This window comes from Xenopus laevis, chromosome 4L, assembly GCF_017654675.1.
Source record: "Xenopus laevis strain J_2021 chromosome 4L, Xenopus_laevis_v10.1, whole genome shotgun sequence".
Lineage (NCBI taxonomy): Eukaryota > Metazoa > Chordata > Amphibia > Anura > Pipidae > Xenopus > Xenopus laevis.
Genome location: NC_054377.1, coordinates 76,213,390 through 76,227,297, shown reverse-complemented (window position 1 = coordinate 76,227,297; position 13,908 = coordinate 76,213,390). Strand labels below are relative to the sequence as shown.

At 35.0% G+C, this 13,908-nt stretch overlaps 1 protein-coding gene across 1 annotated transcript in view; it reads left to right on the top strand.

Annotated features, from left to right (window-relative positions):
• tnni3k.L (TNNI3 interacting kinase L homeolog) overlaps nt 1–13,908 on the top strand; it is a 134,634-nt gene that overhangs the window by 22,761 nt on the left and 97,965 nt on the right. Inside the window, exons 6-12 of the mRNA XM_041590350.1 lie at nt 2,850–2,948; nt 4,228–4,366; nt 6,617–6,761; nt 7,266–7,370; nt 8,240–8,334; nt 9,748–9,897; nt 12,711–12,797. Of these exons, the coding sequence (XP_041446284.1) occupies nt 2,850–2,948; nt 4,228–4,366; nt 6,617–6,761; nt 7,266–7,370; nt 8,240–8,334; nt 9,748–9,897; nt 12,711–12,797 (820 nt within the window). The remainder of the gene's footprint in view (nt 1–2,849; nt 2,949–4,227; nt 4,367–6,616; nt 6,762–7,265; nt 7,371–8,239; nt 8,335–9,747; nt 9,898–12,710; nt 12,798–13,908) is intronic.

Here is a 13,908-nt window from a genome sequence, read left to right as displayed (position 1 = left end):
CAAAAGGGTAAACTGAAGCTACTCCATATTTGATTCGTGTGATAATTAGATTACCATTAAACAACCACTCACCTTCACCCTTTGTTTTGTTGGCAGGAATCCATTATACAAGGGAATTATCTGTGAACCGATAATCTAATTATTGCCAGGTTTCCCTGTTTGACCAGTTTATCTTAAGAAAAAACTAAAACCACAGATTTTTCATGATTAAACCAGTAGGCAAAGTATGTTCAGCACAAAGCCCACTGCGCCCGCCTCCTTTCCCCATCTGAGTCCAGTCCCACAATTTGGGAACAACTTTCTTAAACAAAAAACTTGTGTAACAAAAAAAAAGAAAGAAGAAAGACATATTACTTTAAACTGTTTATGCTACTTGCATACATAAGATAGCAAACGTTTATACTAAAGTTTCAGCTAATACAATCCCTCCATTTTCAAACTTGTGGAAGCCATTTATAACCCACTGTAACCTGCCAGTGGGGTTATTACCAACTCCAAAGCATGATGCGTTAATTGCCAAAAAAAAGGTGTTTAACAGACAAACCGGCCCATTTATTAAACCTCAAATTTATCTGGTCAAGGGTTTTTAGGGGAAAACTCACATTTTTTGTGAAAAAGAACCTCACATTTTTTGGAGATTTATTATACCCCAAAGCTGCTAAAAATCCAAATCTGAAAAATCTCCATCTCAAACTTGTTGAGGTCATGTAGAAGTCAATGACAGATGTCCCTGAAGTTGTTTCTTGACATCATGATCTGAGCTAGATAATCCAATAAAAGTCTGGGTTTTTCCCAGATAATCCAAAAAGTTTAGTTTATGCAGTAACAATTTGATAAAGTCGAGTTTTCAGAACATCAATTCTATGATACGTATTAATGCAAGATTTTGTAGCACCGTTTTGTCACTCCGACTTTTTCATTATTTCATTATTGATAAATGAGTTCTTAATGAGGTTAGTTTCAGTTTTAGTAAATAACCCCCAACATGATACAATATGAATCCCATTGTGGCTGTTTTGGGTTACTCTGATGTCAAAACTGCACCTTCATGTGAACAAAATGTAAAACCATTATATAAAAAAGCAACAGTATAAAATAGATTAAAATACATAGAAGTATATTATTCACCTATGTGATAAATAGAAACTTGTAAATAGAAACATAGGTAAATAATTAATATTCATTTTTAAAGGGTACTGGTATAAAATCAAGAAATCAGTACATTATTACAGTTTTTCCTTTAACGTTTAAAAACTCCTATATAACATGTATTTCTAGACATGTCTTGTGTTTTGCTTTACCACCACTGATACTGCTGTTCTACTTTTCCCCAATTCGTGTTCCTTATAGGTTGTAAAACAACAAAGGTAGCTTAGATCTGTGCACCTAAATTAGAAAATGAGTAAAAATCTATAATAAATTAATAAAATAGCACTTGAAATACTACTAGCTATTTTCCTCTTAAATGAAAAGTAATATTTGTAGGAAGTAAAGCCAAAGAGTGGAGGTCAGTGGTCACAAAGAAAGAGAATGAGAAGTATCCAATTTGTCAGCGCACAGTGTGTTTTCTGAGATATACTGAATTTCAGGCTGTTGTACTAAATCATGTGGAAGTAAACTAGACCTAGATGCTGACCTGGTCCTGAAATGTTTTGCCACCCATGGAAATTGATATAGACTTCTATTTAAAACCAAACATAGAGGTCACTGCTTTTCCATTCCTTTTTAAAAAGCTTCACTACCTTTCAATATATTTCACTGTCTCAATTGTTTTTCTGTCGGGTGATTGGCACAACAGTTAAGAATAAAGCCCTCAAGAATTCCCCTTCAAAGAATTATTCTGTCATTGCAATTGTCAAGATAAATAGCAAATGAGATTAACAGACCAGGAAGAAAAACATTTATATAAATCACTAGCTGCTTGGCACATGTTCATGCTTAAATGTATCATGTCTTTATCATGCATCATGTTATAAGCCTAGTAAACATTCAGTAATTGTATCAGTTTAAAATACACAAAAATGGTCTCCAGGGAGTAAAACTGGCAAACATCCATAATAGTGTATTACCTGTACTACTTTGTTGTGGTGTTTCACAGTTACTCTATAGTGGAAAGAAGCAATATAACATGAAAAAAGTTGTAAGTGGTGGCTGCATGACTTTACACGCAAATCAATTTAAAGAAACATTATTACCAAAAAAATGTTTTTTTAAAGTAATTAATATATCGTTTACGGTTGCCCTGCACTGGTAGAACTGGCTTCAGAAACACTATTTAGTTATATTAATAAGCTGGTGTGTAGCCATGGGGGCAGCTATTCAAACAGAAAAAACTCTCTATAAACTCTATAGAATGCAATGGTGTTCTACAGAGCTTATCCACTGTTTAATCTAGGTCATATCACCTCTTTTCAATCGCCTCCATTACAATAGTAGTTTTTCAGGGGCAAACACACCAGTGTTACCAGTGCTGGCAAAAGTACATTATATTTAGTCACTTTAAAACACATTCATTTTTAAAGAAAGCACTGCGTATCTTGACAGCCCTATATATATAAATGATGATGAAAGAAAAATGTAATGCATCTGCTCAAATATGAAGGGTAAGTCACATACTGTGGCATGATTTTGAGAGCATACACAATGTGCTACTGATATGTGTAGCCTAAAAACCATCAATATCTGCCTGCGGTTGGCAACCTCTGTCTAGGAGTTATAAGGATATTAAAAAAGTGTCCTCTTTGTTCTTGGTGCACTAATGTCTAGTGAAGAATATGATTGTTTGTATGAGCCAATATGAACTTTGCATATATTTCAAGTGTTTATTTTTCTACAATTTTTATTTTCAGGCTGTGGATATTCTATTACAGCATGGAGCATATGTCAATGTCCAAGATGCCGTGTTCTTTACTCCACTTCACATTGCAGCTTACAATGGACATGAACAGGTAAGCACTGAGCAATGTTTTCCACTGGCTAATGAAGAGGTACATTTTATAATGGGTTTGCGTTATAATACACTGGTCAAGCAGTATTTATGCTAAGTATTTATTTATTATTTAAAAGGTAAAGGTCATTCTGTATGTATAATGTAATCATTATCACTGACAGCTCTGGGATAACCACAAAGTTTAATTCACTTTCAAAGGAACTTGTTAGTGTATTGTACATGGTATTACTGTAGCTATTTTTCAAAACAGTCTTAATTTGTTATAGATATTTTTAATAATTAGCATTGTTACTGTGCCTTCCTGATTGTTAGGGCCAGGGACCAAGGCAACCAAAGAACCGCTTGATTGTGAGAATAGGTATCAATAGTCATAATCATTGTGTATAATTGTCAGTAAATAATAGTCAGTATTATTATATATTAATGTGTTTGTCTTAAAGGACCAGTAACATCAAAAAATTTTTTTAAAAAAATCGTTAGTACACATCAAAAAAAAAACACCAACACAAATTATAATTTAAAATCACAAAGCCTTTATTAAGAAATAACTTACAGAAACTGCACTTCCTGTCCTGTACAGAAACGGCGAAAGAGGCATCCATCTTGCTCCTTCACACGCTGTCAGTAGAGTAGCCAGGGAGGAGAAATCGAGCCCAGCAGCATCGATGGTCGCGCTTTCGCCGTTTCTGTACAGGACAGGAAGTGCAGTTTCTGTAAGTTATTTCTTAATAAAGGCTTTGTGATTTTAAATTATAATTTGTGTTGGTCTTTTTTTTTTTGATGTGTACTAACAATTTTTTTAAAAAAATGTTTTGATGTTACTGGTCCTTTAAGGCCTTCTCTTATTTATCTTTAATTTTTATTTTTGAGCCATCTATCTGAATGCTAGGGTCAGTGTTCGTTCTAATTAAATAAATTAAATGTTTGCATTGGATGGCTGTAAATCACAAAAGCTAAATTAATGAAAACCACAACAAAGAAGCACTGCAAATTGGGTTAGAATGCCACTGCTAAAAGTTCATGTTCAAGTGAAATGCCCCAGTCTATTGAAAAAAAAATCGGGGTTTGTTCATGTGTGTTAGCATTGGTTCCTTTCCTGCTCTGCGCAAAGCTTTACAGGTCTTATCAAATGAAAATGTGTATATTTGATAGAAGATTCTACAGGGGTTTGTCATTTTAAATGACATTTATGGAATTGAAAAAAAATGCTTTATTTTGCCTAAATAAAACTTTTAGTAGCAACATTAGATTATAATCATCGTTTTTCCTGTTGCAAGGTGGCAAGTCTTCTACTGAAATTTGGTGCAGATGTTAATATGAGTGGAGAGGTTGGTGACAGGCCCCTACATCTGGCCTCGGCAAAAGGTTATCTGAATATTACCAAATTATTGTTGGAAGAAGGAACTAAAGCAGATGGTATGTTTTAATGTTTGTAGTTATTTAAACTGCCTCTATTCAGAAGAAAGCAAAATCTGCATAAGCATACAGGTATGGGATCTGTTATCCAGTATGCTTTGGACCACAGGGTTTCCGGATAAGGGGTCTTTCGATAATTTGGATCCTCATACCTTAAGTCTACTAAAAAATCATGTAAGCATTAAATAAACCCAATAGGCTGGTTTTGCTTCCAATAAGGATTAATTATATCTTAGCTGGGATCAAGTATACGCTACTGTTTTATTATTGCAGAGAAAAAGGAAATCATCTTAAAACATTTGGATTATTTGGATAAAATGGAGTCTATGGGAGAGGGCCTTTCTGTAATTCAGAGCTTTCTGGATAATGGGTTTCCATATAACAAATCCCATACCTGTACTAGTGTATCATAGTTTACTTGTCTACTTTGATATGCTTTTGAGGGTGAAGTTTTGGGAAGTGCCCTTACTTGATATGTCTATGGCAAGCTGCTTGGGGTTTGCACTTTGAAGTTCTATTTTTGGTCTGTTTCAAAACAAAAGACTCAAACTCACTAAAACAGCCCCATGTGGCATTACGCTTATATGTGGATGGAGTTAAAAAGAAAGAAATACTCATTTTCTGAACTGAAGTGAAAAAGCAAACTACAAAAATAGATGCCAAAGGGCATTGATGCTATACAGAAAGGTCTTTTCACGCACCTTACATCTTGCAGTGCTCATCCTGTTGAGAGAAATAAGGCATATTAATGTTAGGGAACCTTGAAATTACTTTCAGCCTGGACCTTGTGGTAGGTAGCATTAGCAGGTTGCAACAACAGCTAACACTGACTTGAACCAAGTCAATCAGATGGCAATGGTGCTATTAATGCTGTGTGCCAGAATTGACGCCATTTAAACACAAAACAATAGACATGGATGATCATTATTATTATTATTATAGAGCTGCTGAACCTCTGACTGGTACAGTAAGGGGTCTATTTATGGAGCTTCAATTTTTTTAGGGGGAAAACTCAAATTTTTAAAGGAAAAAAGTTCAAATTTTTAGAGATTTATTTTACCCCAAAGTTGCTAAAAATCCAAATCCAAAAATGCTCCAGCTAATGTCAATGGCAGATGTCCCTTTTACAAAATGTAGATGTTTCTTGACATTGTGATCTGCATTGGTTTTCATATGATAATCTGGGAAAAATCGACAACTTGAAAAAATTGGATTCGCATTGTTGTGCGATTTTGTCAAGACGTTTCCTACACAGACTTTTTCAAGCAGATTTTTTGATGAATGAGTTGAATTCATGGACGGAGTTACTGTAGGTTGACTTTGTTTTAATAAAACATTGGATACATTTGAGTTTTAGTAAACACCCCCCTAAGTATTACAGCATTTCTAGCTAGCTTTTTTTAGTATTTAAATAGAAAAAGAGAAATAAATGTTTTAATGTGGTGTTTCACCTTCATCAATATGAAATGCACTTTTCAGTGTAGAGAGCTAACGGGCTGTAGAAACATACAGCAACTCATACTGCAGGGAAGATATTTCCATAAATGTGCCTACAAGATATTAACTATATTTTAATACAACAATATCAACAGAGCTGTTGCAAAAATAGTTCTTGAATAAATAGCTTTCTGTGGGTGTACTGTTGTAGGTGGGAAAAGCTGTGCAGGTGTTTTTGACAAATGACTTTCGAGATTTACTGTGGTGTGTGTTTATATGACTTTAGAACCTCCGACCCATAGAAAGTGACATACAGACTATATACAGCATGCAGGAACATGAGACATTTTTTCTCTCTGAAGTGTAAATTAGTGTGGAACTTTTGCAGAAGGAAGTTTTAGTGCACATAATGAGAACCGGTACAAACTGTTAAATATATATGATGTGAATATAAGCAATTGTTCACACAAATGAAAAATGATTTCACATTTATTAAATCCATTTAAATGACTCTGATTCATTTGTATACTGTATATCTGCAGAGAAATACCATACCAACTCCTTTTCACTTTCAACATTTCAACAATTTAGAAAAAATTATTATAATACAAAGTCTTTACCCACTACCTTGTTCTGTGTGCTTATATGCTTCTTTATCATTCTGATAAATAAATTAGCCATTTAGCTGAGCCCGAAGCTTGTTGATTTACCAATCAACAGAAATAAATCTGTCACTGTTTATGAGGTCTAAGCTGTTTGATGGAGCCACAGAATGTTGGGACTAATTTCAAAATGATGGTTATCTTTTTCCAGTAAATGCCCAGGATAATGAAGACCATGTTCCACTTCATTTCTGCTCACGATTTGGACACCACGAAATAGACAAGTATCTCCTGCAAAGCAATTTGGATGTTCAGCCACATGTTGTAAACATTTATGCGGATACTCCTTTACACCTGTGAGTATCAAAAGCAAGCTTTAGAGGCATTGGCTTATCTCATATTGAAACACATTCAACTACATTCAACTAAAACACTTTTTTCTCATGCCAATTTTAACATAATGCTATATGTTACACTGCACTCCAGCTGCTCTGTGAATGGATGGGTGTCACATAAAAGAGAATGTGGCTTTTCAGTCCCAAACAACTCTCTATCTTTTCATTCCTATTTTTGATATGATGGTTGCTTTAGTTGATTTTAAATCCAAAAATGTATTGCCCCATTGGAGGGATTTAAACTCCAAGTACATTGAACAGGATAAGAGTTTTGTTTACACACAAATTCACTTTATTGCATTTTTCAAATGCATTTACTGATGTTAATGGATTCATTGTTATAGAGTACTGAAGCATTAAAAGGAGATGTTTACAACGGTAGAAACTATAAACTGTAATAACAGAAATAGTGTAATAGTCTTTTTTCAGTACACAGCTAATCACTTACTCTGCCTTTACCAACAGTGCTTGTTACAATGGAAAAGCTGAAGTTGTGAAAGAACTAATCCAATTATCAGGCACTGAAAGTCTTACTAAGGAAAACATTTTCAGTGAAACTGCATTTCACAGGTAAGAAAAAATGTACATTTGGGGCAGATTTACTAAGGGTCGAATTTCGAAGTTAAAAAAACTTCAAATTTCGACCCTCGAATTGAAATCCCTCGACTTCGAATATCGAAGTTGAGTGATTTTTACCATATTCGAACAACGATTTTTATTCAACCAAAAAAACGTAGAAAAGTGCTCTGGAAGGTCCCCACTCCGGTAGCTTTAATTTGGCAAAGTATGAAGTCAAAGTTTTTTTTTTAAAGAGACAGTACTTCGATTTTTGAATGGTCGAATAGTCGAACGATTTTTACTTTGAAACGTTCGAATTGAAGTCGAATGGTCGAATATATATTCAATGGTCGTACCCAAAAATTTACTTTGAAATTTGAACTTTTTGAAATTCGAACCATCACTCGAGCTCAGTAAATCTGCCCCTTGATGTTTGCCTCCAACAAGTAGGCCGCTTCTCTAATGAACAAATTCCATATGGCTTGGAATATTAATATCTCAATTTCTTCAGAATTCACTAAGATATAATAATGTAATATTAAACCTCACAAACTTGACCTTTGATAAATAACCTCCTAAAAGTTTCTCTTTGTGTTTATCCTATCCAGCCAATATGCATTGATTGCTTCTTAAAACCAAACAACAGCATATTGTAAACACAAATACTTAATGCTAGCAAGGGGCTATTGCTATTTTCATTGTTTTTTGTTAAGGTTGTTACTTCCATATTTGTGTTATGGTGGGAATATTTTAGAAGCTTATATTAAATTTTAATTTTCCCAATAGTTCCCCTTTAAAAAAACCTATACTTTTCTTGAGCACGTCATGAATTTTTTAATAGTATTATGCAATGGTTTACTATTTGTGTATTTATTTTGCAGTGCATGCACTTATGGAAAAAATATGGAACTTGTAAAATTTCTTCTTGATCAAAATGTTTTAAACATAAATCACCAAGGACGCGATGGTCACACAGGTAAAAAAATGATGAACAGCTTGTCAGGTCCTTTCTATTTTGCTCAAGTATACGTTTGATACCCATGATCCTATCTAGACTTTTTAATAGCATTGAACCCCTAAAATCCTTACCTCACCTTGGCATTTGTTTGTTGTATTTCTCCAGTCATACCCTATATGTAGTGATGGGCGAATTTGGTTCGTTTCGCTTCGCCGAAAAATTTGAAAATTTCCTGCAAAATTCACGAAACGCCAAAAAGAATTCACAAAATGACGCAAGTGTCCCGTTTATGACGCCAGCGTCCTTTTTTTGACGCCGGTGAATTTTCGCGGTGGTTTCGCAATCATCGCAATTTCGCAATTCGCCCATTACTTCCTATCAGAAATTGGATCTGTTACAATTTATAATGAAGGCTAACCCCACCCTAAGGAAGAGCCATTTGGTACCAATCAAAATGTCTCCTGGCCTTTAGTGGAATGGTATATTATGGGGCAGAATTAAGAAGGGTCGAATTTAATTTTAAAATTCAAATTTCGAGTTTATTTTAGTGTAATTCGACTACGGAATAGTCCAAATTTGATTCCAGTTTTTTTTTGGTGAAAAAACACGGATCGAATTCTATATTCGATCTATATTATGTTCGAGTTTGCAGGTCAATCCTATTCACCTGAATTTAAAAAATTCAAATTTTTTAATAAATTTCAACAGGTGTTTTTAGAAACTCCCATAAACTCTAAATTCGACCCTTGATAAATATGCCCCTATATATTATTATAATTTATGGTATATATCGTTTTCTTCCCCAACCCATAGTTGAAAGGAGGGTTTACAATGATCCACATTGTAACAATCTCACCCGTACTCTTTAAGGAGCTAAACTTTACAATCCAGTTCTACGCACCAGCCATTTCTATTGCTTTTTTAACTTTAAAGACATATTGCTCCACTTTCAGGGTTAAACTGCAGTGTTAAACTGCTTCTTTTGGTCTCCTAGGAAACTTGCCTCCTTAGCAAACTACTGTATATTGTAAAATGCTTTAAGCCTGTTGGCTTCACTTAGCTACAGGCCTTTTTTTTTCTATGTTACCCTGCTTTGTTTTAGCTCCAGGGCTATTTGCCTGGTTTGGATATTCATGTAAAATATATGTACTTACGGAGGCAAGCTGAAGTGAGCAGCTACAGACGAAAGATGAGGTACTATAAATATATTCGTAGTTACAGCACATTCCCTTTCCAATATTCACTTGTTTTCATACCGCCTGACGTGGATCTCAATAGAGCAAAGAAGGGATTTAGTAGTCATGCCTCATGCTCCATCTAAATGTAGGAAGCATATGTCCCTGTAATTGTTTTTGTTACTTGTATTTCTGATTATTTTTCATTTGACTGCATAAAGCTTGTTTGCATAAAATGTTGTCCTTTGACCCCAAGGATTACACTGTGCTTGTTATCATGGGCATATACTTCTAGTTCAATTTTTATTGGACAATGGAGCTGACATGAATCTAGTTGCCTGTGATCCCAGTAGATCAAGTGGTGAAAAAGATGAACAGACTTGCCTGATGTGGGCTTATGAAAAAGGTATGTAGTAATATTATTAACAAAAGGATAGCAGCAACAATAACTGTCCCTCATTCATCTATTCCCTACACGACAAGTTTTTTCTCAAAGATGGCATCATTCTCTATACCACCATACAGATCACAGTGTGTGTATCCATCTCAGCCTGGAGTATTTACTTTAAAATGATGTAATAATAATAAAACACACCTTGATAAATTTACCATTTATTTATTTTACACAGCTTGCACTGTTTTTTTGGTGAATTTCACCTTACACAGCATAAGAAATATGCCCCTAGCTTGTAAGCACCAGTATTACCAGGATACATCATACCCAGTGATTTAATTATTGCCATACAAAAATCTATTTCACTTTAGCAGTTTAGTAAAAATTTTATCACCGCTACTACAAAAAATATTTTCTATATTAATATCAATGAAATAATCACATTCACAACATGACATAAAATGTTTAACAACATCAGTTTATTTTAGTCTAATGTTAGACATTTACATTGTGTGCTCTGTGCCTTGCTCTGGTGGTATTGAACATAGCATGCAACTCACTGAGTGCAGTTTTCAGGAATGCAAAAGGTGCCCGATATTATAGCTGCTGTGGGCAGAAGGTAAGCAGGTTTTTTACGTGTATTCTGTCTGCAGGTGCTCTTTCTTGTACATCAACAATGATAATAAAATGACATGGAGGGCATAAGTGCTTCTGCTAGAATGCCATTCTTGATCAGCCACAGGTATTTTCACTCCATACTGGAGGCACTCATCAATTGGCACAAGGATCTTGTAGGCAGAAAATATGGCTTTTTATGCCTGTTTTTTTTTCCCGTTCATTTTGAACCAATGTTGTCATCTTATTATTAAGTGAATGGTTGGCCTGGATATCTAATTTGGCCACCCCTAGGCCAGAGGGTCCTCGCATCCGATCCCCTCTCTTGCGAGCACACGAGCATACACAGATTCCCACCATAGCACTGGGGAGTAGAAGCTGAATGGTTTAAGGTCACTGTGCTCTACGTACTCTACGTACTAGACTCTTTCTTAAAAGTTTCTAATCACATGCAACTGTAACAGCAAACACATACAGAAGAACAGGAAAAAACACACACACATATATATATATATATCTACCTGTATTGTAGCGATCTTACCTGGTGGTCTAGTGAAAGGGCCTCAGCGGGGACGCCCGCCGCGCTGTGCTGTCTCTGCTATTAGGCCGCAGACATCTGTTCTCTAGGGTGCGCACGGCACGCTGCTGATATATTTAAAGGCGCGCTGGCGTGATGACGTCAGTGTGCAAGGGCGCGAAATTCAAATAGTATAAATAGCTTAATAGGGTTCCAGACCTTGCCCGTTATAGGAGTTTGTTCCTGGTGCTATTTGAGCTTTGTGCTATTCTGTTTTGAACCTGTTTGATTCCTGTTGTGACCCCTGCCTGGCTTTTGACTATTCTGACCTCTGGGTCCTGATCCTTGCCTGTATACCGACTACCTCTTCTGCTAAATCCCTTCTGATTGATCTTCCGGTTTTGACCCTTGCCTGCCTGACTTCACTTATTCTCTGCCTGCCTTGACCCGACCTGTCCTGACTACGATTCTGTCTTACACCTTGTACCACGACCTTCTGCCCAAAAGACTTTTCTTACAGTTGTGCACCTTCGCTTGTTTAGAACCTTTTGCCTTGCACCTCTCGTTTTAAGACCTGGCGGCATCTGAGTAGCTGAGGGCTCCTCCTGAGGCCAAAGGCGGCTGCTACAGGAAGAAGCACGAGCCGAGACAAGGGTGCTTGGCATTGGTTCTAGATTCAGGGTGCCAACCTTTACATGTATATAATATATATATATATATAGAATCCATGAAGAGCCGGCACAACTCCTAATCGCTGTGTTATTTGCTTGGGTGCTATCAGCAAAAAAGCATCATGAGAAAGGCTAGAGTGCTAGCCGAAACGTCAGCTTCTGTTTGCTAAATAAAAACACTTTTATTGGACTAATAAGACCTGAGAGTGCTCACTTTGGTTCTGGATATATATATATATATTTGGTTCTGCAGGTAAAACGTATTCGTCCCTTTTATAAAATGTATAATTAAACCATAGAATTCTTAATGAATCAGATGAAAATTGAGCATAGGACTGGCCAGATATGGGATGACTTTGACGTAGTTGGCCAGCTTAAATATATTGCAATATATGGACAAACAATCCATGTTTTGTTTAAAGGGTAAGGCATTTTTCAGTAGCAGTATGCACAAAATGTCTCTGTCTTAAATATATTGATAATGGGTTGAGTGCAGAGGAATCTTGTATTTGTCTATATATATATATATATATATATATATATATATATATATATATATATATATATATATATATATATATATATATATATATATATATATATATATATATATATATATATATATATATATATATATATATATAACCTGGGGTTTTCTAAATAAGGAGTCTTTCCATAATTTGGATCTTGATACCTTAAGTCAACTAAAATATTATATAAATATTATATTTTGTTTCCAATAAGAATCAATTAAATCTTACTTGGGATCAACTGTGTTATTAATACAAAAAAAGGAAATCATGTTCAATGTACAAAGTTGTATTTGTATGTCGCTACTGAGAACTGACCACTGAACAGAATCAAAGTTACTATTCTCTTTTTTTTTTTTCATAAATTTTTGGTTTCTGTCATTTGCCTGTATTAAGAAATCATAATGATAAGATGTTAGCTCAACAGAAGGTTTGTAATGGTGTAATGACATTTTATAATCTCCAGGAAAAGTTTTTCTGCTTATTTTCTAGGTCACGATGCAATTGTTACACTGCTGAAACATTATAAGCGGCCCCAGGATGAATCTCCATGCAATGAGTACTCTCAGCCCGGTGGAGGTACTTAGCAACAATATTTTCTATGTAAAATGTCTACCTGCTTCCTGAACATTTGTCTTTTTTCTAGTATATAAAATGGCCAAAGGCTTTTTAGAACTATTTAAATATGCAGAAATTGCTTAAAAAGATGTAGAAAATACCGGCTTATCATATGCTAGATAACAGTCTTCTTAAATAAATGTTAAATGGCACTATATTTTCTGGCTTCAGGTTATCTATACAAATTGAGTATTTAATGCATAAACAAATTCCCCCAGCCTGCTGTAAAACAAAATGCATACTAATCTCACTGTATAGACTATTAAAATATGTCTAAATGTTTACATAATGCTGTGGATGCTGACACTACATACTTTCTGTTTTAGAGCACATAATTGTGGTTCACCCTTGCCTGTTGCCTTATGGCAAATAATCATATTCACAATATATACTTATGACTAAATGTAACTTGTTGTTAAACTTCAGTTTAAAATCACTTTACTACTTATTCTCCCAATTCCTCAGCAGCTGCTATGTTAATCTTATCAATTTCTCTCATTTATGGACCTAGAGTGACAGTTTAAAAAACAAAAATCAGTAGTGTGTAGGGGGTGTAATGTGAGAGAATGATGGCACTCTGTGGCACTCAATATACTGTATAACACAGTACAGGTACTGTATTTAATATATAATATATCATGAGGTTTAAATTGTTATAAAGTGAAAAGAGAGCTGGGAAGTTCACCCGGAGACCCGTGGTGAACTCACTTTTCAAAATACCCTACTGTGTGATTATACTGCTGAATGTGTTATAATTTAGTAATGGCTTTCCTATTCTGTGCGATGCATAAGCTGGAATTGTGCAGTGTTAATAGCAGATAATTATCAATTCGTTTTAAAAGGTTTACTTCATAGACAATAAAAGCAAAGACCTGATCACATAAAATTCCTGCTGCATGGCTAATCCACTTAGGTGAATGCTGCAAACTAAAATATATTAGCTGTAGCTATACTGAAATAGCTGACCTTTAAGTTAACGTTTCGTATGTTATAGAATGTCCTATTCTGTGAAACATTTTTTTTAGTCTTTGTCTTCCTCTTCTGCCTCTTTCTAGCTTGCAATTTAAAGTGT